General features: G+C 43.6%; 1 protein-coding gene across 2 annotated transcripts in view; it reads left to right on the forward strand.

The window, feature by feature from the left end:
* OLA1 (Obg like ATPase 1) overlaps window positions 1-23,579 on the forward strand; it is a 179,564-nt gene that overhangs the window by 93,699 nt on the left and 62,286 nt on the right. For both annotated transcript variants that reach the window (XM_066575831.1, XM_066575830.1), the window contains 2 exons: window positions 4,065-4,145; window positions 14,084-14,181. In XM_066575831.1, coding sequence (XP_066431928.1) covers window positions 4,065-4,145; window positions 14,084-14,181 — 179 coding nt within the window. The remainder of the gene's footprint in view (window positions 1-4,064; window positions 4,146-14,083; window positions 14,182-23,579) is intronic.

Raw genomic sequence — 23,579 nt, forward strand, 5'->3', positions numbered from 1 at the left:
CCGCCAGCTAGAAAGCCTTTAGGTTTCCTGCCGAGAGAGATGTTCCGAGCCTGAATGCAGCTGGTTAGGGGTCAGCAGAGCAAACCTCTTGCCATTGTGTAATGGAGGCATTGGCAAGGATCGGTTTTTACAGGCGGGGTGGCGGAAGGGGGCAGGCAAACAATTTTTGGCAAAAAAATTGAAAAAAAAAAAAAGAGGGGGGGGGGAGATTATAAAAAGGGATGCTTGGCACAGCAGCTATCATTTCAGAGCGCTGCTCTTGCCAACAATCATCTCTATATCTGTTGCTTTGGCTTCTGATTGAAGGTCTCCCTTCATTGTCCACAGTTCTCCTTGCAGCCTGTGTTAATAAGTGTTTGTTTACTGCTTGCTGGACTCCTTGAGGCATTTCCACCACTCCATTGCAGCAGTTTAGGATTTTCTGTTACATTGCCCACCTTATCGCTCGTTTAACCCGTCCTCGCGTATCGGAAACTTTCTGCTCTCGAATTTATGGTTGTTACAAGCTAATAAGTAAGTTGCAGTTAAACCTTTTTTATAGGGTTCACATACTTTGGTCATCGTTTTATTCCTTTTTTTGGAATTCTCAGTTTCTCTACCCTTAAAGAGTGACTCTTCCTTCACAAAGATGAAGAAAATTCTGCTCTCCTACTTCGGCTTCATTCACACCTTGCTAGAGATGTAATCTCATGTACATCTTTTAAAACTGATTCATTCTGGTACTGCGTTCCATTTTTATTTTTATTTTTTTTGAGAAGGCAGTTTAGATTTTATGGATTTTTGTTGCAAAATTGGGTGACAACCAATATGGCTTCCAATACATCCTTCACCAGCATTCTTGAAGGGCGCTTTCACACGACAGTTTTTATATTCAGTTTTTTGTGAGCCAAAACCAGGAATGGGTCCAAAATATGGAATACATGCAAATCCTTCCATTATACCTTCTCTCTGGTTTTGGCTCACAAAAAACTGAACATAAAAGCTGTTGTGTGAAAGCGCCCTGAGAGTACGTTTACACGTAACAGAAATGCTGTAGATTTCTTTTGGCAAAACCACAACCTAGCCGTAAAAACTGTCAAAATCAGCGCCATTTGATTTCAGCATCCACAATCCTCCCCCTAACTTCACAGCAGACCCCTCCCCCACCTGACCAGCGGTGCTGCTCTCAGTAGAGGCCGCGGGGTGAAGGGCTGCACTGACTGCACGAAGAGTTGAAAGGTGAGGGCGAGCCAAAATCCCCACCAGCGGTGCAGAGTTTGACTTTGTTTCTCTTGTAGAGATGCTGTGGGTTTTGCCGTGAAGTTTTCCCGGCTCGACAAATCCGTAGTATTTCTGCTACATGTGAACATCACCTGACTTCTGCAGCCAACCAAAGGCTACGGTGTCACTGCCCGTTCTCCTGCCACCAGCTTGAGTCTTGAATCTGTTCAGTGCAGTAATCCAGTACCCATACATCTTCAATAGTTGTCAGCAGAGCGCTTGTTCAGGCGACTGCTAACTCTTCCCTACTTTCCTGTACACGTCTGCTCCACTTGTCTAAATTAGCATGTATCCCTTAATAGAGAAGGGAAGGGGAGGGTGGACACTTGTTATTTGTATAGCGCCAACTTATTCCGCAGTGCTTATAGGTAATTTATTTATCTCCCCCCCCCCCCCCCCCAGCAAGCTGGGTACTAATTTTACCGACCTCGGAAGGATGGAAGGCGGAGTCAACCTTGACCCGGCTATCTGAACCATGCGAGCATTGAACTCGCAACCTTCAGGTCGTGAGTGAGAGCTTGGGACCACATACTGCTGTGTTAACAGGGGAATTAGCTGCTGTCACAATCTTGTCGGCGGTTTATCTCCCTTGGGGAACAGAGCATCGAACATTTTGAAATCCCACATGTCTGATCCTTCTTTTCCTGACACCCCCCCCATACTTGACAGTCAGCCAAGCCCAGCAACTTTCCCTTAAAGGGGTTGTAAGAGTTATTAAATTTGTGCACCACATGTTTAATTCTAATGAATTATCCTATAGTCACTTCTTCTTGCCCCCTGCAGCTCCAGCACCGCAATTCCATCCTTCATGCCAGGTCTGTGTTGATAGGCTAAAGTCAGCCTATTTATGGTATCTCACACACTGCTGCAGCCAATGAGGGATCTCCATTCTCAAACGTGGAGGTCTGTGATTGCTGCTGTCAGAATAGACAGTGGCATTTAAAGAGTTAACAACTGCAATCAGTCTAATCGTAGCTTTTGCAGATTGGTGGGTGGCTGTCAAAGACATCCGGTACCCACATTATATGGAGTAGAATCAGCTCCTGATCCCTCACCATACAAACCCGCACACTCAGGACGTAAATGTACATCCTGTGTCTTTAAGGGGTTAAATAACTAGGATGACGCGCTTATTGGGACACTGGAAGCCTATGGATATCTTTTGACTTATGCCTATTGATTTATACCAGTCCAGTGGAGGCCAAAAGAACAAATTACCTTGTTACGTTGAGCCTATGGGTGGCGTATAGCTATACAGTGGCAATAATCAGAGACCTCCAGTGGAGGTATGTCGTGGCATCCTCTTGATGTATAGCTCTGACTTACACTTAAAACGAGGGGTGACTTGAACCAAAATCTCTGTTCCTCTTTCTTTTGAGTTTACATTTATGCCAAACATAAAGCCACAACATACACAACTATATGCCATACAGTTGGGTACGTTGGCTATTGACACCCGCTGTATAAAATATGGTTGTTTTTTTTTAGAGGATCATACCCTTTTTTAATACAGTGAAGTATGTTGGCATAGACCAGCCAGATGTCTGCCAAAAGAATGTTCTTGGCATACCCTGGGCCTAGTATAGCCTATAGACAAGTTTGACCTACACATCGGGAGAGGTTCCAACTTCATACACCAAACATATAGTGCGAAGATATAGCTGAATGCAAAAAGAAAGTTCTAGGTTTGTACCAGTGATAAGACGCCTTACATAGAATATACCATATATACTCAAGTATAAGCCTAGTTTTTCATCACATTTTTTTATGCTGAAAAAGCCCCCCTCGGCTTATACTCGAGTGAGGTAAAAAAAAAAAAAAAAGCAATACTCACCTCCCAGCCGGTGTCTGTCCCCGGGGCGATGGTCTCACCAGCAGTGCGGCAAGTTGCTTGAGAATTCTCCCCGCTGTCCTCTCCCTGCTCAGCTTTGAATTCCCCTCGCCATCAGCACTGTGTAGGTAAGAGCTGTGATTGGATCGAGCGCCAGCCAATCACAGCTGGCGCTTGATCATTCACAGCCATTTAGTGAATGACATCACTGAATGGCTGAGTGGTTTATCGAGCGCCAGCTGTGATTGGCTCCAATCACAGCTCTTAGTTACACAGCGCTGACAGCGGGGGAATTGAAAACCGAGTCAGGGAGAAGTCTGAAGCAGCTTGCCGCACCACCAGGGAGACCATTGCGCCGGGGACACAGACGATGGCTGGGAGGTGAGTATTGCAGGTTTGGTTTTTTTTTACCTAGTATATACTCTAGTCTAGCTAGGCTTATACTCGAGTCAATAAGTTTTACAAGTTTTTTGTGGTAAAACTTATTGACTCGGCTTATACTCAGGTCGGCTAATACTCAAGTGTATATACGGTATATGGATTTGGTTTTGTACATTAACAGAATTCTCTGGGATGAACGGCCAATTTCTTTTCTTCCCCGTATTATCATTATTTTATCCCAGAGGTCTCCAGCTTTTAAGTAGGTTCTCCTATAAATTGTGAATGTTATCAGGACTGTTTTATACCACAACTTTTAAGCTTTGGATTTTGTGGTTCTTTCTCTTTAATCTAATTGTGATCCGCTTTATACGGTCACCATGAATTTGAAAAGTTGGAAGTTTTTGTTTCACAAAGAAGATCGAGTTAATTCCCGTCTCGGCGGCTCAGGCTGCATTTCTATGGGCAGGCTAAATATTTTGCCAAACAATATTGTTTGAGATAAATGATTGTGCCTGTGGTATCACGCTGAGCTTTCAGCTTGTCATTCATTTTAATGATTTTGTTTTTCTGTTTCTCTGTTAATTTTCCTTAGGACATAATGTGCAAAGTCAAATCCTGGGTAATAGATGAAAAGAATCATGTCCGCTATTACCATGACTGGAATGACAAGGAGGTAATGTATCTGGTTTGATTATTGCATTGATGTTTGCTATTGTTGTATGGAGCACTCATGTTATTTGACCACACAGATAACATTCATACTGTGTCACTACCTTTTTTTTTTTTTAAGACTCTCTTAAAGGAAGACTAAGGGTCACCATTCGCATTCGATGTAAACCAGCTGAACCCGCCAATCTTCTAATGTGTATAAGGGCCTCTCAAAGCTCCCCGACAGCAGATGTAGGGGGGAGATGAGGATCGCTCAATTAAATTTCAACTGCTCCGATCCTTCTTTTTTTGTTCCTGGGAAGCCGCTACCAGGGATTACATAATACCGGTGACATATGTCCATCAAGTTCAACTGTTGGATGGCAAAAAATATGGATGGAGAGAAGGGATGTGGACAAACTCTTGAACCCTGGTTTCCCTTTTTAAAGCTCCACGCCTTGACTACCTGATGCACACCGTGGATTGACATGCATTGGTAGACTAAGGCACTACATGCTGCTCTGACTGGCCAGTGCTGCTCAAGTGTGCAGCACTGGTTAATCGAAGCAGGAGTAGTATCTTAAGGCCCATTTACACACAAGGATTATCCCTCAAAATTTTTTCAAACTACCAAAAATGAGCAATAATTGTTAAATGTAAACGCGAGCATCGTGCACTTTTCGTTTGAACTATGATTTTAAGGTAAACTTAAAGGAGATGTCCCGCGCCGAAACGGGTTTTTTTTTTTTTCAACCCCCCCCCCCCCCCGTTCGGCGCGAGACAACCCCGATGCAGGGAAGTAAAGGAAGCTTACCGGAGCGCTTACCTTAATCCCCGCGCTCCGGTGACTTCAATACTTACCGCTGAAGATGGCCGCCGGGATCCTCTGTCTTCGTGGACCGCAGCTCTTCTGTGCGGTCCACTGCCGATTCCAGCCTCCTGATTGGCTGGAATCGGCACGTGACGGGGCGGAGCTACACGGAGCCGCTCTCTGGCACGAGCGGCTCCATAGAAGACTGCTGAAGACCCGGACTGCGCAAGCGCGGCTAATTTGGCCATCGGAGGCCAAAAATTAGTCGGCACCATGGAGACGAGGACGCTAGCAACGGAGCAGGTAAGTAAAAAACTTTTTATAACTTCTGTATGGCTCATAATTAATGCACAATGTATATTACAAAGTGCATTATTATGGCCATACAGAAGTGTATAGACCCACTTGCTGCCTCGGGACAACCCCTTTAAAATCCAGCCTTCAGCTACTGAGAGATAAAGCAAACACATTTATCTCTTAATAGACCACAGGCTGTTCTCTCCAAGGGAGTCTGCAGATAACAATGTAATCTGCCATCAGCCAGGAACAGATGAATGCAGCTGTTTGCACAGCTGGGCATGTGATTAATCATACTGGGCTCTGCAAACAACTCCTGGAGGCCCTTTTACATGCAGATGAAGATAATAAATTGTTAAGTCGTTTGAAAGATTGTCTTTGCATGTAAATGATCCTTTAGATTAATACTGCATATTAATGTACAGTCTGCAGCAGGTGGTCGGAAAAGCTGCTGCTGCCAATTTTGTTTTTTTAGGCCCTGAAGGTCGCTTTAAAGCATGAGATAATCTACCATAAAGGAAAAAACAATTCCATCCTGCTCCCAAGTGGCAATCATACTAGTTCATCATGCTGAACAAAACTGTATACGTTTTCATAAGTGTTATTTTGTTCTAGGTGTCTGGCAGCGACTTTCTGTCCTCACTGCACAGAAAACACACGTTCGTCCAAGTGTATATGGGGAGATTGGGAAGGATGGCGGTCTCTGCTTACGGCTATCTCGTATATGAGCAGCCTAAACCTAGAAATGAGTGATAAAAGTAAACACGAAATGATCTAAACGCTGTGGTTAGTCAGCAGCATGTTCCTGCAGCAGTCAATCATGTAGAAAACCTGCAGAGAATTACGGACAATCTTATGATCTGTTGCATTTTCAACTGGGAATTGACTGAGGTTGCAGGGCTTGACAGTCTTTTTGTCTTACTGTAGAAGGGGAAAGGCTCCAGCTTCAACCAGTTGGTTAATTAGTACAGGAGTGACACTCAAGTTCCATAGTTAGTGCTGACCGTGGCACATAAGTGACTTGACACAATTTTTTATTAGTGAATAAATAAAGACATAACTGTTATTTTTCAGCTGTAAAATTGGAGGGGGGGGGACTGAAGGCCTTGGTATAGCTACTACCACTAGGCGGTGGACACTAAGCTGAAAAATGTTAGCTTCTCCTTCTAACTATGCCGCTCCTGCAGGCACCAATCTTACTAGTTTCAGCTTGGTGTCTGTAGGAGGCAGACTTGGTTCTCATCTGTCTTCAACATCTTTTTGGGTTCAGGGAATACAGGGAGGCAAGACTCTCCCTATTACCCCACTGGGGAGAAAAAACAGAATGGAGTTAACTGTGCTGCTGTCTGTTCTAATGTCAGAGCAAAAGGAGGCACGCCCAAGCCTTAACTCGGACGTGACTTGCCTATAATGGCCCCCTATTTTACCGGAGCACTCCCTTCTTATTTAAAGGCAGGCAAGAACTAAGAAATACGTGTTCTTCCCACTCCTAGGCGGTAAGTATCTGAACTGTGTAGAGGTATTTTCTTTCTCCTTCGGTCTCTTCCTCTTACTCTCCTGGCTTCTGAAACTTCCATCCAGTCTATACCGGTATCTCTAGGGTTTGCGCCCTTTTTTTTTTTTTTTTCTTCCCTGAGCACTTGCGAGGCTCCTTTAAGTGGCAGCAGCTGTCTCTGCACTTGTTCCACTAGGTCTTTTACCTCATATCATTACAGGATGTTCAAACTCGGGCGTGAATCTGCCATAGTTTTCATTGCGCTCGGTATGGTATTTGGGCGCTGTGGGTGGATTCCTATGGCGGCGGGAGTTTTCATTCGTGTCTGCGATTCTTGCTACACATCACCACTGCCCACTTTTCGTCCTTATTCAATTGTTGGCACTTCGCCAGCCAGCATAAAAAATTTATGCCCAAATTCAGGCCTAGGCAGGCCATTCACAGGACGTGGTCGCGTCGGGGAAGGGAGATGAAAACTTATTACTATGCAGACGGGAAGCAACGGAAGCAGGGCTTTCATCTGTTCACCAATGCTGCAGTGTTCCTTCATTTCTGTGCATCCATCAGATGTCGGGTTGCTTCTTAACAAGGTGGACCTTCTCCAGGTCGTTCAACTTTGGTTTCTTCACAAGGGTTAGCTGGAACCTGTAGTACTGAACACTTTATCTCATAAGAAACCTCAACGCTCCCAGCAAGAATTCTTGGGATCATTCCCCCACAACTCTGCTCTGGACCGGGTAAGCTTTGTCTGGTGGGTAGCTCCCCTGCGCTATCTTCTCTCCTGCAGTACATCTTGCAGTAGTCTATATTGCAATAATTTGTACAACTGCTTTTTTAGCGCTATGTCCGACTCAAGGCAGGATTTGACCAGGGCCACATACTATTAGTGCTTTTGCAAATCTGCATGTGGCCAGTTTGAACTGTCATGTTTTGTGCTCTATAGCGGAAGGCGGGCATAGAACCAACTAGTGGCACCCCTTCTGCCCTGCCTATACAAATCGCTGAATCTGGATGTGCACGCTGCCTGTCAGACGATCGCGGACATTAAAAGAGCCTTTACCTCTATTTTAGAGAGCTAGACCATTTCCATAGTCAACCTGGTCAAAACATGTCAGATGGAGACGACCTAGTTATGCAGATCTCTGTCCTTAGTTGACCACGGGAGAGAACTAGACCTTGCCATTCAAGACGATCATCTAGATCTCCTGCGTTACCTACCATCCCACATTCAATTATTCCTGAACTGAGATTGCAATCTCCCTCCAGAGACATTAGTCAGTCAGAGGGTGAACTCTGAGTCCCTTTCTGATTCTGGATGAAGAACAGACTTCTAAAATTTCCACTATAGTGTATAGCCTGATAGCTGCCATAAGAGATACCTTTCAAGTCACAGATCAAACTCCTACATCTTTTTCTTTCAAATGTCCATAGCATTCTCCAAAGGTGTTTCATCTTGAAGAGTTCGATGAACAGGGAATGGAGCTTTCCCAATGGACACTTCACTAAACCTAAGAGTTTAGATATCATGTATTACTTTCCAGACGATTTAATAAAAAAGTGTTAGTCTTAACCAGCAGTAGATCCACCAGTGTTCAGTTTGGCGAAACACCGCTTTCCTATGGCTGACGCTGTGTCGTTTCAAGCCGTTCGTGGCTGGAAAATAGTCATTAGCCAAAACTTCCTTTGAGGCAGTGGGATCAGAACTTAGCCCAGTTTCGTTCCTTTGGCCACTCGAGCCCTGAAATTTGGATAGTAAAAAGGTTACGCAGGAATAAAAGCAAAGAACCTGTGTTAAACTGAGACCATCCTAAGTTTCCTGTTCTCAGGCCTCTAAGGCTTCTTCCACTAAAACGTCTGTAAGAAGTTCGTCCTCCACCCAATCCGTCCATTGTGCAAGGCCGATTATCCCTATTCAGGGAGCCTTGGTTTGCCCATGTATCAGACTCCTCAGTTCGGGAAGTCTTGGCTTCAGGCAATGCCATAGGACCATTCTCTCAAGGTGGGACAAGTCTTTGACCTCCCTCAATCGGAAGATCCGACCACCTCTGCACATTCAGCACTCCCTGTTTTGGTGGCTGGAGTCCCCATGGAACCATATGGGACATTCCTTTCTGACCCCCTGATGACTAGCACTCCTCATGGATGCCAGCCTCTCTGGATAGGGGTGTAAGGCACAAGGATAGAGCTACCAAAGCAGGTCCAAACTGACAATGGGATGGCCGTCGCATACATAAATCAAGGTGGGACTCACAGCACTAAAGTCATGGAGAAAGCCTTGACTTGGACCGAAGATCACCCTTTAGCGCTCTAGTTTACATACCAGGAGTAGACAACTGAATAGCCGACTTCCTCAGCAGAGAGACTGTTGACCCAGGAGAATGGGAGCTACATCCTGGAGTCTTTTCAGGAACTTTCTTGAAGGTGGGGTCAACCTGATGGGGTCCAGAATCAATCACAAGCTGCTAATCTTTGTGGCCAGGTCTCAGGACCGCCAAGCTCGAGCAGTGGATGCTCCAGCGATTCCATGGTCAGAATTACGGTTCCTGTACATCTTTCCTCCCTTCCCACTAACCCCACGACTTCTCAAGAATATCATCGTCGAAGGCTTTCCGGTGATTCTTATCACTGCATTTTGGCCCCACAGGGTGTGGTATGTGGATCTGATCGACCTACTTGTTGACTCCTCACCACCGCCACCCCCCTGGGATGTACAAAGAGAAAAAAACTTTACTGGACCTTCATGCTAAAATTAGCTATCTCTAAGGTTAAATCTGCTGCAGGTCCGCAACAAAAACTGCAGCAAATCAGTGGCGTGTTTACACACCCTAAAAGTGTTTTGTGCAAATCCTCGGATAGATTCTTTTCTAATAACTTTGTGTAATTCCCCTATTATTCCTCCCGGAAATACATTCATAAATTCATGACTGGGCGTTAACATTTTACATGAGTATGTTTCCCTATATGGTCTGGCACGCTCTGCACTAATTGGTTAGTATCCTGTGTAGACACACCCCTTTGACAAATTCAATTGTGACTCCCAGTTGTCCATTTATTCATACTTTTTAAGGAAGGGTAAGAAGACGTGTACCACCAAGAGCTCTAAGAAAAGAGGATCCAGAATAGTTTCATGGGGGCTGTGTGTATGTATAAAACGTACCTGCGAAAAGCGGACAGGTCTTATTTGTAGCAACTTTGTTAGGATAAATCCATTCACCTGATTGATCATCTCTGAATTAAAAAATCTGAAAAATTGAATTGTGTGCCCTGCTATAAATCTTTTAACATTTTTAATTCAGCTTCCTATAACTTAAAATTTTTGTGTTAGATTTTTTTTAAGAAAATTTTTATGTAAGAGGAAGAAAAATGTTAAAGATCTGATATCCTGTAGGCTCTCTGTTATTTGATGGTCTGAGTCCAATAGGTTCTATTAATATCTTGTTAAGCAATTTCACTGCAAAAAAGCATTTTAAAGACTAAAGTGACTCACATCAGGGTGATTATGCTTAACATTGTTGATGTAGTACAGTGGTTTGTACTTATGGGATGTCACCACATCATACATATTCATTTCTGCACATTACCATAACTGAAAGCATGGGCCATTAGAACATTCGCTGCATGCTCAGGGTTGGAAAGCATTGTGGTTGCATTGCTTCCTGTCACCGAGACAGTTTCAGCTGTAGTATATGAAGGGGTGACATAAATATTGCAGTGGGTCAGTCATAGAAACTTCAGTTATTAATGCCTGTCCTCAGGATTAGAACATTCCGAAATCCATCCATTACGTTTACTGCTCACCGCTGTTGCAACTATTAGACATGATTTGGCCTCCTAATTGATGCGGTCTTATCCTGAAGGTGCATTCATACCGGTGAAGAAATTGTGCGCAACGCACAAAACTCGTATCATAGCATGCTCCATTTTCGTGTGAGTCTCTCACGATTTGTATCATTTTTTTACTATAATATATGAATATTTTGAAGAATTTATTATTAGAAAACCTTTCCATGCACTTTGCTGCTACTGTATAACTTGTATATTATGCTTACATTTTCTGAGACATGGCTGTCAGTTACAAGAAATCGCAGTTTTAAAGGGCTTCTCCAGGCAACTACTATTGATGACTTTTCCTCTGGACAGGTCATCAACAGCCGATTGGCTTTGGTCCTCTGCTCGGGACCATGGCCAAACAACTTATTGGGTGCCCGCTGTTAGCACCACGACACACAGGGGTATGGAGCGGAAGCAGTTGGCTCTGCTCCCTGTATAGTGGCCAGTGTTGGTAATTGCAGGCGTAGCTCTACCTGCAATTAATTACAAGCGCTAGCCACCACATGTGGATTGGAGCTAACTGCTTCCACTCCGTACACCTGTGTCGTGGGGCTTACAGCGGGCACCAAATCAGTTGATCTGGCTGGGGTCCCAACCAAGCGGTGGATCCCAGCCGATTGGCTATTGATGAGCTATCCTGTGTATATTTTATCAGCAGTATCTGCCTGGAAAAAACCTTTTAATGAGGATCCTAATTATTTTTTGTAACTTCTGCTCAGAACACTGGTCTTTTTTCTGCCTGTATTACGGACACAACACTCAAACCTCCCAAAGTTCATCAGAACTGGAGTTATGAGTCTGAAGAACAGTAGGAGATTTGGATGTTGTGTCCATAATATGGGAGCAAAAGCACCCATTTTCACCCATCTGAAAGTGGCCTTGGTTAATGCGTTACATTAGGTTTTGGGATTTACACGGTTACAACTTGTGTAGAGGGATGAAAAGTTACATACCTATATAATTTCCTATTTAATTTGCATGAAAAATTGGTTGGCCTATTTCTGCAGTTTTGGCTTTTTGGAAGGGTTTGGCTGTCTAACAGCTGAGCTCCAGCTCTAATGCCTGGGGAGTGAGAAGCCTCCAATCCCCTTCAACGTGACTGCGGCATGTAAAAGACTGACACTGGGAGGGGGCTCTCTCTGTCACCCATTGGATCCCTGTAATATGATCGCGGGCTACTCATAAGTTGCTATGCGACCTGGAGGCTTGAAGATGGCCTCTGGGTCTTCCATCTGTGATGGCCTATAAGGTTCAGCCAGAGGCAGGGTGTAATATGCCAATATAATACACTGCAATAATGAAGTATACTAAATGGGAAACCACCGGTCAAAACTGACATGGAAAAGTACTTTTAGTTAACTGTAAGCTTAACTGGAGCAACCAGTGTCAGGCAGTTGCTGCCAAGGCAAATGGGATCATTGAGTTCATCAAAAGAGGTCTAGGGGCACATGATGAGAACATTGTTCTTCCTGTTTACAAGTCACTGGTCAGACCACACATGGAATATTGTGCTTCGTTTTGGGCATCGTTACTCAAGAAGGACATATCAGAACTTGACCGGGTACAAAGGCAGGCAGCTAAAGTTCTACCTCCATGTTTGTTTGTTTTTTACCTTGTTCTGGATCAACATTAGGGGGGGTAATAGGCTGCCTGACACTGGTTGCTCCAGTTATGCTTACAGTCAACTAAAATCCCAAAGTCCTTTTCCATGTCAGTGTTTCCCATTTAGTGTGTAAGGGTGACCTTACATTTATCAGGGTTATGCCTCATTTGCCACTTTCTGCCCAATTCCCAACTTATCTAGATCAATTTGCAATGACATTTTGTCCTCTCTTATGTTAATTACCTTACATAGTTTTGTATTATCTGTAAATATTTCCTTTTTACTGTGTAATTCTTCTACCAGATCTTTAAAAAATATCTCAAAAAGAATAGGTCCCAGTACTGCCCCCTGTGGTAACCCACTAGTAACTGTGACCCAGTCACAGTATGCACTAGTTTACAATGGGAGCTGTGCCTGCAGTACCAAACTCTGCTGCCAGCTGGGCTATCTGCTTCAGCGCTGTTCGCATTGACAATGGACTTTGTGATCAGCTGATTGGTTGGGATTCTAAGTGGTGGTCACTCATCGGTCAACGATTGATGTTCTATCTCAAGCATAGATCTTCAATGGTAAAAGTCCCAGACAGCACTCTTAGTGTGTTGGGATTAGGGCTAATGACTACAGGGCAAATGATTGATTCGTTCACAGTTCCTGTATTTCTGTAACCAATCTTATTTACAATACAATAGGCTTTTATCCTAGTAGAAAATAGATGAATTGTTGCACTAATGTGACAGGGTTCATACGCATCATGGAAAACCTGGAATTTGACGAAAGTCATGGAATTTTCTGATGTGTCATAGACTTTTGTTTTTTGTCATGAAGTTTTTTCTGAGTCTTATTACCATGTTTCCCAGAAAATAAGACAGTCTTATATTAATTTTTGCCCAAAAAGAGGCATAGTGTCTTATTTTTGGGGGGTATCTAAATACTTACCTAGCAGGCGGCTCCAGCAGGCTTCAGTGTAGTCCACAGCTCTGACGCAGTATTTCTTGCTGGTAACGGAGCTTGAATACCCCGCCTCCAGCAACAGATTGCTGTGATTGGTTCATCGAGTGCCGTGGCTCATCCAATCAGAGCTGGCGCTCTGAACCAAATCACAGCCATTCAGTGAATGGCATCACTGAATGACATCACTGAATGGCTGTGATTGGTTTTGAGCGCCGGCTCTGATTTGGCTGAGCCACGGCACTCAATGAACCAATCACAGCCAACGCTTCCTGGAGGTGGGGATTTTAACCTCCAAACTAGGAAGCGCTGACTGAAAACTACAAGCTGGAGCTGCCGAGGAGACGGGCAGCGGAGCCAACAGCGCCTCTTAGGTGATGTTTTTTTTTTGTTTTTTTTATGCAGCTAGGGCTTATTTTAGGGCTTTTACAGTAGATTTTCCTACTGTAAAAGTTGCACCGCACAACAGAGTTTTCATAGGATACAAGAGAAATGAAGGCTCCGTAGAGAAACATGGGCTACAAAATATAGCAAATCGTGGTGTATAGAGCATGCCTCGATTGTGTATTCTCACAATGTAGCAGCCTACAAAACATCACTAATGTGAAGAAACCCATTGGAAAGCACGGGCTTCACATATATGCGATTTGTAGCACTGTTGCAGCGCGAGAAAATTGTGCGATTTTTGTCGCCCTTGTGAAACCAGCCTAAACCTTTGATTGCATGTATTTGGAGGTCTGTGGGTGTCATTGAAAATCAAGATTTTGTCATGGAAAAATTTTTTAAAAACCTGTATGAACCAGATGTGAGCAGGCTGTATTTGTGCTACATATATAATGGAATACATCCGTAAAAATAAAATGTATGAACTTCTGCAGCTTCTATATATGTGATATCATGGTGCAGATATTTACCATGTCGTATTTTTTTCCTTCCCTTGATTTTTATAAATATGTATATTTCCTATCGTTCTTCTAGATTGATGTGCTAAATAAATACCTATTCCTGACCTCCAAGCCGATGATATATCTAGTCAATCTCTCGGAAAAAGACTACATCCGCAAGAAAAACAAGTGGTGAGTTGTCAGCGTCCTGCATTATTCTGTCAGACAAGTGTGTAAAACACACAGACATGGTTTCACAAGCATGAAACTACCAGGTAACCCATGAAATACCTGCCTATTATTCTGTCTCACCCCGCACCAGATTGAACTAATACAAGTAGTTTCCACTTCTTTGTCTGGCTCTTTTCTTGGTTGGGGGATATTAAATGGTGACAGTGATGGCTGCTGTTCACCACTTTTATGATCCTACTGAGCATGTCTCAATAACTGCAAAAATAAATGCTGCTTTTAGGAAATACTATAGGGGAAAGACTGCTGTTAATTAGATGTAATATGGGACCTCCTAGGGAAATGCTTTATTTTACAAGTAAGTTTGAGTAAGGAATAAAATAAAGAAATGGACACTGTGAAAAAATAAAAATAAAAGATATATAATATGTACAGTATATTATAATTTTTTAATATTTGCAGCCATGGTCTTTTAAAAGGCTTGTATCCTTAGGACAATTGTCCCTTGTGCTCGAATAGGTCATGTAAAAGTCAGCAAAGGAGGTCCCTTGCTCTTGACTTCCATTGTGTTCACCATGCAATACAACCTCTCCCTTGCATTGGGCACTGAAGAAGAAATGTGCAACCAACAACTTCCCATAGTAATAGGAGTTAAGTTTCACAGGTTTCAGACCTCCCCATTAATCAGCTGATGGCTAGTGGGTTCCTCTTTTAATCTTTCTTTCTCTTTCCTGGAATCTGCTTTTTCTTATAAACGTAAAGAAACCAGCGGCCTCTTCCTCAGCCTGTGATGTCATATTCATTGCTCACATGGTGTTTCTGAAGCTCTGTCCCGTTCAAGGGAATAGGATGATACTGCAGTGTGAGGCATACCTGCTATACAATGGACAATGCCATACCTGGTATACAGTGAAGAGAGTGCAGTGCTTGTCTGAGTTCACAGCTTCTTCAAACAGCTGATTTGTGAATGTCCTGTGAGTCTGACCCCTAACGTTCTTGTATTGATCACCTATTCTAAGGATAAATCATATATATAATTTTTTTTTTTTTTTGCATTGAGTTTTCTTTCTCATGTATTTAGAAAGCCTCATATTTAGTTTGCAGGCTCTCCAAAGTTCAAGGTTCTGGCTAGGGGGCATTCCCAGCACTGACCAGTCTCCCTCTCATGAACATGCACAAACTCTGCTCCCCCTCCCCTCTTTTGAAAGGCTGTGTAGCATAACCATGCCTACTCAATACTACATGGCTATCTCTCCGCTATTACAGCTTGTCTGAGTAGGTGCTCGTCTTTTCGTCGACATGCCGTGATTTATTTAACACGCAAGTTTTCACGCTGTCAAATCGCGGCTGTCTGCATAGGATTGCATTACTTAATGTAATCCTATGGCAGCGTACACGGGCGGAAATTCCACGGAGAATCTCGCCACAGAATTTCCACCCGTGTGCATTTGGCCTGAGAAAACTAAATACAAAGTCTCTATTTCCAAAATACTGTGATTAAAAGAGTACAAAGGTGTTCATGGCATTTACAGTTTAAGAGTAAATGTGGTTATTAGACGGAAACGGAGATTTTCTATATAGCTCTGTGTATCCATAGTCCATGTGTGATTGTATACCCAGATATGTCTTTATTTACCTGACCTCAGTCACAGTTCGAAATAGTACGGGTGTAGGAAGTATTAAAGATGGTGTTCTCACACATGGAGAGTTAAGCCAGTTCCTCTTTTATGTAGGCATTTGGCTACAAATGTCAAATTCCCCGCAGCAAATAAAACTGTGTATTTGTAGCCAAAAGTGTAATTATCTGTGCAGACAGGCCAGCAGGCCTAATGATTTCTATTGAATCCATTCAGTCCTGTTAGAACTTATTGGCAGCGCCGCGTTCAAGATTAAAAGGGAAATGTCCATTGCTAGTTATGCGAGTGTGTATAAATACAGGTTATTTGAAATGTGTATTTTACATACTCACATAAAACATTTACTGTGATTGGAACATGCCAAGGATCTGGAGTCGAAGAGCTGGGTCAGTATAGGGATAGCTTGACGTTTTTTGTAACGTCAGTTTGTCTATATACAGTACACAGCTATTACGGACAGTCCGCTAGCCATGTTCACCAGGATTTTCCTCAGGTACCCTGAAACACACGATGTCCCTTTTTTCCTAAGGCCTCCCTCACACAGGGCGTTTTGTACAGCGTTTAACACTGCATTTTCAGCGCAGCGCTAAACACTGTACAAGGCACCCATTCATTTCAATAGGGCTGCTCACACAGGGCTGAAAATGCAGCGCCTTCCAACGCTGCGCTTTGACAGTGATGTATGTTCTATTTTGGGGCGTTTTCAGCCCTGTGTCGCCCATTGAAATGAATAAGCAGCAGTTTCAGCACTGCTGAAAACGCGGCAATACTTGGTGCCGCGTTTTTGGTAGCGTTACTGCTCACCGATTTTCGGGGGGAGGGCTTGCAATAGAAGCTCGACCCCGAAAATCAGTCCCAGCTAGGCTAGATATAGAAAAAAAAAGTAATACTCACCTAGTCGCTGCGGTCTGGGTCACGGCCGCTGGTCTCTGCCGCTGATCCGGGCTTCCCCTACATTCACAAGTCTATTGCCGTAGGCCAGGTTTGAGAACTCCGCCTCCAGCAATAGAGTGCTTTGATTGGGCATCGAGCCAGCGCCAACAACCAATCACAGTCCTTCATTGACTGTCTCAGCCAATCAGAGCTTGCCGCAGCTGATTGGCTGAGACAGTCAATAAAGGGCTATGATTGGGCATCGAGCCAGCGTCGACAACTAATCTCAGCACTCTATTGCTGGAGGCGGGGTTCTCAAACCTGGCCTACGGCAATAGACTTGAGTGCAGGGGAAGCCCGGATCAGCGGCAGAGACCAGTGCCCGCATCCCGGACTGCAGCAGCTAGGTGAGTATTGCTTTTTTTTCTTTTCAGCATCCTTGGCTGCGTTTTCAGCACTGCTGAACATAAAGTATGCCAGCACTGCTGAAACTGAGCGGAATCTGCAGTAAATGCAGCGTTGAAAAACGCTGCGTTTCTGCAAACGCCCTGTGTGAGGGAGGCCTTAAAATGCTAAATATTCCAGGACAAGTGGACCCTCATAGAGGCTGGGATTCTGTATCAAGGGTTGTGCTACACGACAAATGAGTTGAAGGGGTATTCCAGGACTTACTATTGATGATCTGTTCTCAGCATAGGTCATCTGTAGATAATCGGCAGGGGTCCACCAGTCGGGATCCGCGCTGATCCTCTGACCTACTGTCAGTGCAGCGGGGCTGGACACCCACATAGTGGTAATAGAAGGCTTCACTCCCATTTGAAGTCAATTAGAGCAATTCCTTCTATTACACTTCAGGCTCAGACCATAGATGCGGATGTCCGGCCCTGCCACACTGACGGTGTACTGGAGGATTAGCTGATCTTGAACAGCGGACCCCCGCTAATTAACTATTGATGACTTATCCTGAGGATAGGTCATCAATTTGTAAATACCTGAATACCCCTTTAATTTCTTCCCAAAGTTTCAATCTGGGAATGGTCGGGATATGACTTTTTTTACTTTTTGATTGCTGGTGGTTTGACTCCCAATGATCAAATGTTTAAAGGGAACTTGTCAGATTGTATGAGCACCATAAAGTAAGTTTATGGGCTCATAGGGGGGCACTGAGGTCAGGGGTGTTTTTAATACTTGTCTATCCTGGAAACCAGTGCTGGGTCCATTGGACTCCTCTCCACAGTCTGTTCGTGCACGGATTGGACGCTGATTTCCACGGTGGACAGCAAGGGAACAGAAAGGCAGGTGAATATAAGAAAACTCCACAGCCCCGACCTCGGCGGCTCTGGTCCTATTGAGACCGTAAACTTAGTTTATGGTGCTCATATGATCTGACCGGTTTCCTTTTAAGCCATATGCTATTAAAATGCCATAAATGTATTTAGTGGGTAAACCTCTTGACCCCGTCACTTTTATGAAATGTAACAGTCGAGAAGGCCTTGCGTTACTGTCACTCTTTTCCGGGACATATGGAGCTTGTTTACATGTCCGTACTTGCTGTCTGTGTTCCATCCATATATAGTTTGCAAGAAAAAAAAACTGTAGTAAATTCCTGCAGAGGGAAGAAATAACATCTTAACCGAAGAAAAGTTTTATCGTCTACCCTCTGCTGCACCTGCTGCCGGGAAGCAGAAGTAGAATAGAAAGCACACATTTTACTAGATTGACTCTACAGGAAGGAAGTGTGTTTTCAATATGGCCGCCTCCAGAGAATGTTTCATGAATCAGAAGCAAGTTGTTAAAACACTTATTAAATGAAAACTTTATTATATATATATATTGTGTGTGTATAAATATATATATATATATATATATCAAAATCAATTTAATGTAATTTAAACTAAATGCACAACACATTGTCTTAAGGGCACATCCATACAAATGAAGGGGGAAATCCACAGCTCATCAGAGCCAAATTGTGTCAATCTGCAGCGGATGTTCTGCTGCAGAAATTACTGTACTTCCCTACCTGTATAGAGCAAAAACTATGACCATTTAAGCTGATTTGGGCTGTAACGACCTCAGTATTTGCACACAGACGAGCGCCTGTAACCCTTCTCTAGTAGAATGGTATGTTGCCACGGTAGATGTCATGAACTCCTAATAACGAGCGCCAGTGTTCGTTTTTTCCTTGCAATTGTCGGGCTCACCCAGGAATTAGTGCTGTTACACAAGAGTTAACAGTACTTCTATAATTGCACCCTAAAGATGTATGGTTCCAGTAATGATTACCTCCTAAAATGCCCTTTTTACGCGGAATAATTATCGTTCAGATAATGGTTGAATCTTGCAAAAATGATCGTTAATCGTTCAGTGTAAACGTGGCCAAGAACATTCTACGCTGGCATAGAAATCATCATTCGTCGTTTGCCAGTTCCATGTAAAAAGGCGATTGTTCAGTCGTTTGCAAATCATTTCCAGGCTTTTCCAGACTCTCCTGACAGACCAACGATCAACTGAACGAAATATGACAGTGATTAAAAGATGAGCCACTATATTGTAAACAGACATTGAAAGCCAATGACTTGATAACGTGTTTGCTCATTCCAATAATGAATCGCTCTGTGTAAGAGCACCCGAGCACATATACAAAGAGAATATAACACACTCCAGCTGTTTGTGCGACTGTTATCACTTCCCCGCTTGCTGCTTCCTATCCAAAGAAGTTCAGGTTTGTCAATAAGGCCGAATGCCCACGGACGGATTATCGCTGCAGGATTTGCGCTCAGACACCCGCCAGGAATCCCGCAGCAATAGCGGTCCATAGACATAATATGTTAACAGATTCTCCCCTTCCCACAAGCAGAAATCAACTGCGATTTTCCGCTCGCGGGGGAGAAACGCAGCATGCCCTCTTCATCGCAGAAACTCATGTTGGCTTCCATTGCATTACTGCGTGCCGTGAACACAGCGGATGTACCATGGAAAATCGTGCTGGCGTGTGATGCACTGCGCATGTGCATCGGCTCGCCGCCAGAGAATTTTGCCAGGAATCTGGAGAGGTGAGTATGGGGTCGCCGGGTCTGATTCCGCTGCGGGATTTCGCAGGCGGAATCTGACTCGGCCGTGGGCAGGAGGGCTAACACATTTGACAGATTGCTCTTGAAAGGGGGTGTGGAATCTAAGCCTTATTTACATTGATACAATGATTATGTAGCCACAATGTTCTACAGTGTTGTTAATCAGAAGAAACTTGTGCACACAATGTACGGATCTAGCAAATATCAACTTGACTCTCAGTACATTACATAGCACAATGCACCCCATTTTAACCCCTTAACGCTACAGGATGTAAGTTTACGTCCTGTCGAGGGGGTACTTAACGTCCCCTGGATGGCGCAAGATCAGAAGTGAGGCTGTGCTATATGCTGTGGTAACCAGCTGTGACAGACAGACAGCCTTCCACTGCAATCATTAAGAACAGCGATCCCTGCTGTTAACCACCTACATGCCGTGATTAATGTACATCCCGGCATGTGACGTCATCAGGTTTCTGTGATGTATTCCCAGAGGGCAGATGTGTTCCATGGCAACTGGACAGCAGACACTGGTATCCTGGCCTGCCATGGCCTATGATCGCTGTTGTGATAAGTACTGCAATGTGTTTTTATGGTCATAGCTTTTATGGTTCAAGTCCCCTACAGGAACATAAATGTTTAAAAAACCAAAAACATTTCTTTGTCCACTTTCCTGTTTCTGTGTGGAAAAAAAAAAAGTTCAAAAATCGCACATATTTGGTATCATCTTATTCGGAACGACTTGTACAATAAATTGAACACTATCCTGCATAGCAAAAAAAAGTAAACAAAAAAAAACCCTAAATAAAAAAAATGCTTATTTTGTTCATTTTGCCTCCAAGAAAAGCAGTAAAAATGATCAAATGAGCCGTATGTACACCAAAATGGTACCAATAAAAATTAAACCGCGCACAAAAAATAAGCCCTCACTGAGCTCTGTCCATGGAAAAACAACACATTTATATGATAAAAGCTTTGATTGAAACAATGTGAAAAAAATTACCCCAAAAACAGGTTTTCAGTGTGCAAAAATTTTAAAAAACCAACTTCTTTTGGTATCGTAATCCTACCGACCCACAGCACAGATGTATCGGGTCGTAAAAAAAAAAACAGGCAGAATTGCTGTTTTCTCTCTTTGCCCTCAAAAAAGATTAATAAAAGTTTTACAATACAATATATGTACCCAAAAATGGTACCAATAAAAGCTCCAGTTCACCACGCAAAAAACAAGCCCTCATATGGCCGTGCTAGCGGAAAAAATAAAGTTATGGCTTTTGAAAAGTGGTGATGAAAAAAAGTTGCATCCTTTGGGCCAAAATAAGTTAACCCCTTTAAGGACATGGTCTAACATTTTCCATTGGCATGTGACAATCGTCTACTTTGCTGTGTTAAGTATGTAATGTGTTAACTGTCAAGTTAAAGTTTGCTACATTTGTCCTTCGTTTTTATGGAAAATAAATTGATTGGGATGCCTTTTTTTCCCTCATCTTATTGGCAGGCATAGGGGTCATTTAAATCAAAACTTTAATTGGTTTTTCAACTCTTAGAATTTTTTTAAAATGTCTGCAAATGTTGTAAAACAATGAAAAGCACTTCTTCAGTTTTCCACAGCGATCCAGCGCCTCCGCTACCATGGTCCTGCTGATATTTGTTTGTAAATTGTGACCACTGCAACCAATCATGGAGACACAATCATGTGCTCCTGCCATCACTGCGCAGATGGTAGACATGTCAATAGAACAGAGCACCACCTCTGTAGCCACTGTTTGGCTGCAGTGGGTCATGTGGTGGCCGGCAGGACCACAGGAGCTTCAGCACTTAATCGCAGGTCAGTAGGTGCTGCTTTTATTGTTTTACAGTATTTAGATCTGTTTTTTTTTTAATATCCAGGAAACTAGAAAACTTTTAACCCCTTAAGGCCTCATGTCCACGGGGAAAATCAGGCCCGCTACGGATTCTACATGTAGAATCCGTAGCGGGTCCCTCCTGCCCCGCGGACATGAGCGCTGAAAATAAGAATTTAAAAGAATTTACCTATCCGTAGCGGGCGGGGAAGGTCTGCTGTTCCTCACGGCCGGATCTTCTTTTTCGGCCGGCGGATGAATTCGTCACTCCGGCGGCACGTCGTTGACGTGCCGCGCGCATGCGCCGGGCACATCCGCCGAGCCGAAGCAAGAAAGATCCGGCCGTGAGGAAGAGAAGACCTTCCCGGTCCGCTCCGAATGGGTAAATACTTTTAAATTCCTATTTTAGGTCTCCCGCGGATCCGGACGGCTTCCATAGGCTTCAATAGAAGCCCGCGGGAGCCGTCCCCGCGGGAGACCCGCACGAAAATAAAGCATGGTCCAGATTTTTTCATGCTCCATTTTTTTTTAAATCCCTTTTATTGACGATCCGCGGGTATTTATCTACCCGCGGGTGGTCAATTCCTCCCCTATGGGATGCGGATCCGCATGCGGGAGATCCGCTGCGGATCTTAAATCATATTTTGCCCGTGGACATGAGGCCTAACACTCCATGATGTGCAGTTACGTCATGAAGGTTTGGGGTTTGTATGGGGGGAATCTGGAGTCGACCCCACTCCATACAATGTGGGTGCCAGCTGTTTCTTAAGGCACACACCTGCCCGCAACAGTGGCTGTAAACACTTTAAATGACGCCATCAATTCTGATAGCGGCATTTAAATGACTTGATCGATGTTTCAAGATCTCGAATGGACCCCTACGATGAGATCGCCGGATGCCGTGCAGTTGCCATGGCAGCCGGAGGCCTTTTAAAAGCCCCCAGGTCTGCCATAGCTGGTTGTCTTGATAGATTGCCTGTCAGATCACAGTATAATGTAATACAATAGCATTATATTATACTGTAGGAACAATCAACCCATTGCAAGTTCTTGGCCCGTATGGGGACTTTAAACCGATTTTTCCTTTTTTTTTGTTTGTTTTATTTATTTTAAAAAAAAGGTAATAAAAGTTAAATAGAAAAGAAAAAAAAATCTTTTACAAGTATTGCCCTACTTGTCACTGGAAAAAAAAAACCAAAATATTTTTGTTATCGCTGCATCCATAAAAGTCCACTCTAACAAGTAACGCATTATTTACCGCGCACTGAACGAATCGTACAGACCCTCAGAATAAAGTATCATGTCATTTTTGCTGCAATTTGTGCACCGTAGAAACAAGGCACCACCACCCCCCAAATAGGACGGAATTTCGTGTCCCCCCCCCCCCCCCCATTTCATTCCACATGGAATTTTTAAAAAGTTTTTCAGTACATTATATTGTACATTAAATGGTACCATTGAAAAATACAACTCGTCCCACAATAAACAAACCCTCAGACATCTACGTCGATGGATAATCAAGAGTTGTGATTTTTTTTAAAGTGGGAGTAAAAAAAAAAGGTCAGTGTCCTTAAGGGAAGGAGGGGGGGTTAAGGGTCTTGCTAGCAGCTCTCCATTTATCAGCTTTCGAGACGCCTACAATAATGGCTGGAAATGGAGAAACCTCAGTTCCTGACTATTTTACCCCCATCCATGCCGTGACCAATAGCGATCATGGCATGTAAGCAGGTGACAATGGTTGCAACGTGCTGATGGGTTCCCATGATACCCGAAAACCTGACAAAGGCCTCAGTGTCTGCAGTGTCACTCAGCCTATCAGACCCGGTCTCTGGCAGAGTTTAATGGGCTGACGTCATAGGCATAGTACATAGTGTTACACAAGGGATTGTGTATGCTAGCAATTAAACAACCGCATCTTCAAGTCCCCTTGAGGGATGTAAAAATGTAAAAAAAAAAAATTGTTTAGTTCAAAAGTA

The sequence above is a fragment of the Eleutherodactylus coqui genome, chromosome 8 (genome assembly GCF_035609145.1).
Source record: "Eleutherodactylus coqui strain aEleCoq1 chromosome 8, aEleCoq1.hap1, whole genome shotgun sequence".
In the NCBI taxonomy this organism is placed as follows: domain Eukaryota; kingdom Metazoa; phylum Chordata; class Amphibia; order Anura; family Eleutherodactylidae; genus Eleutherodactylus; species Eleutherodactylus coqui.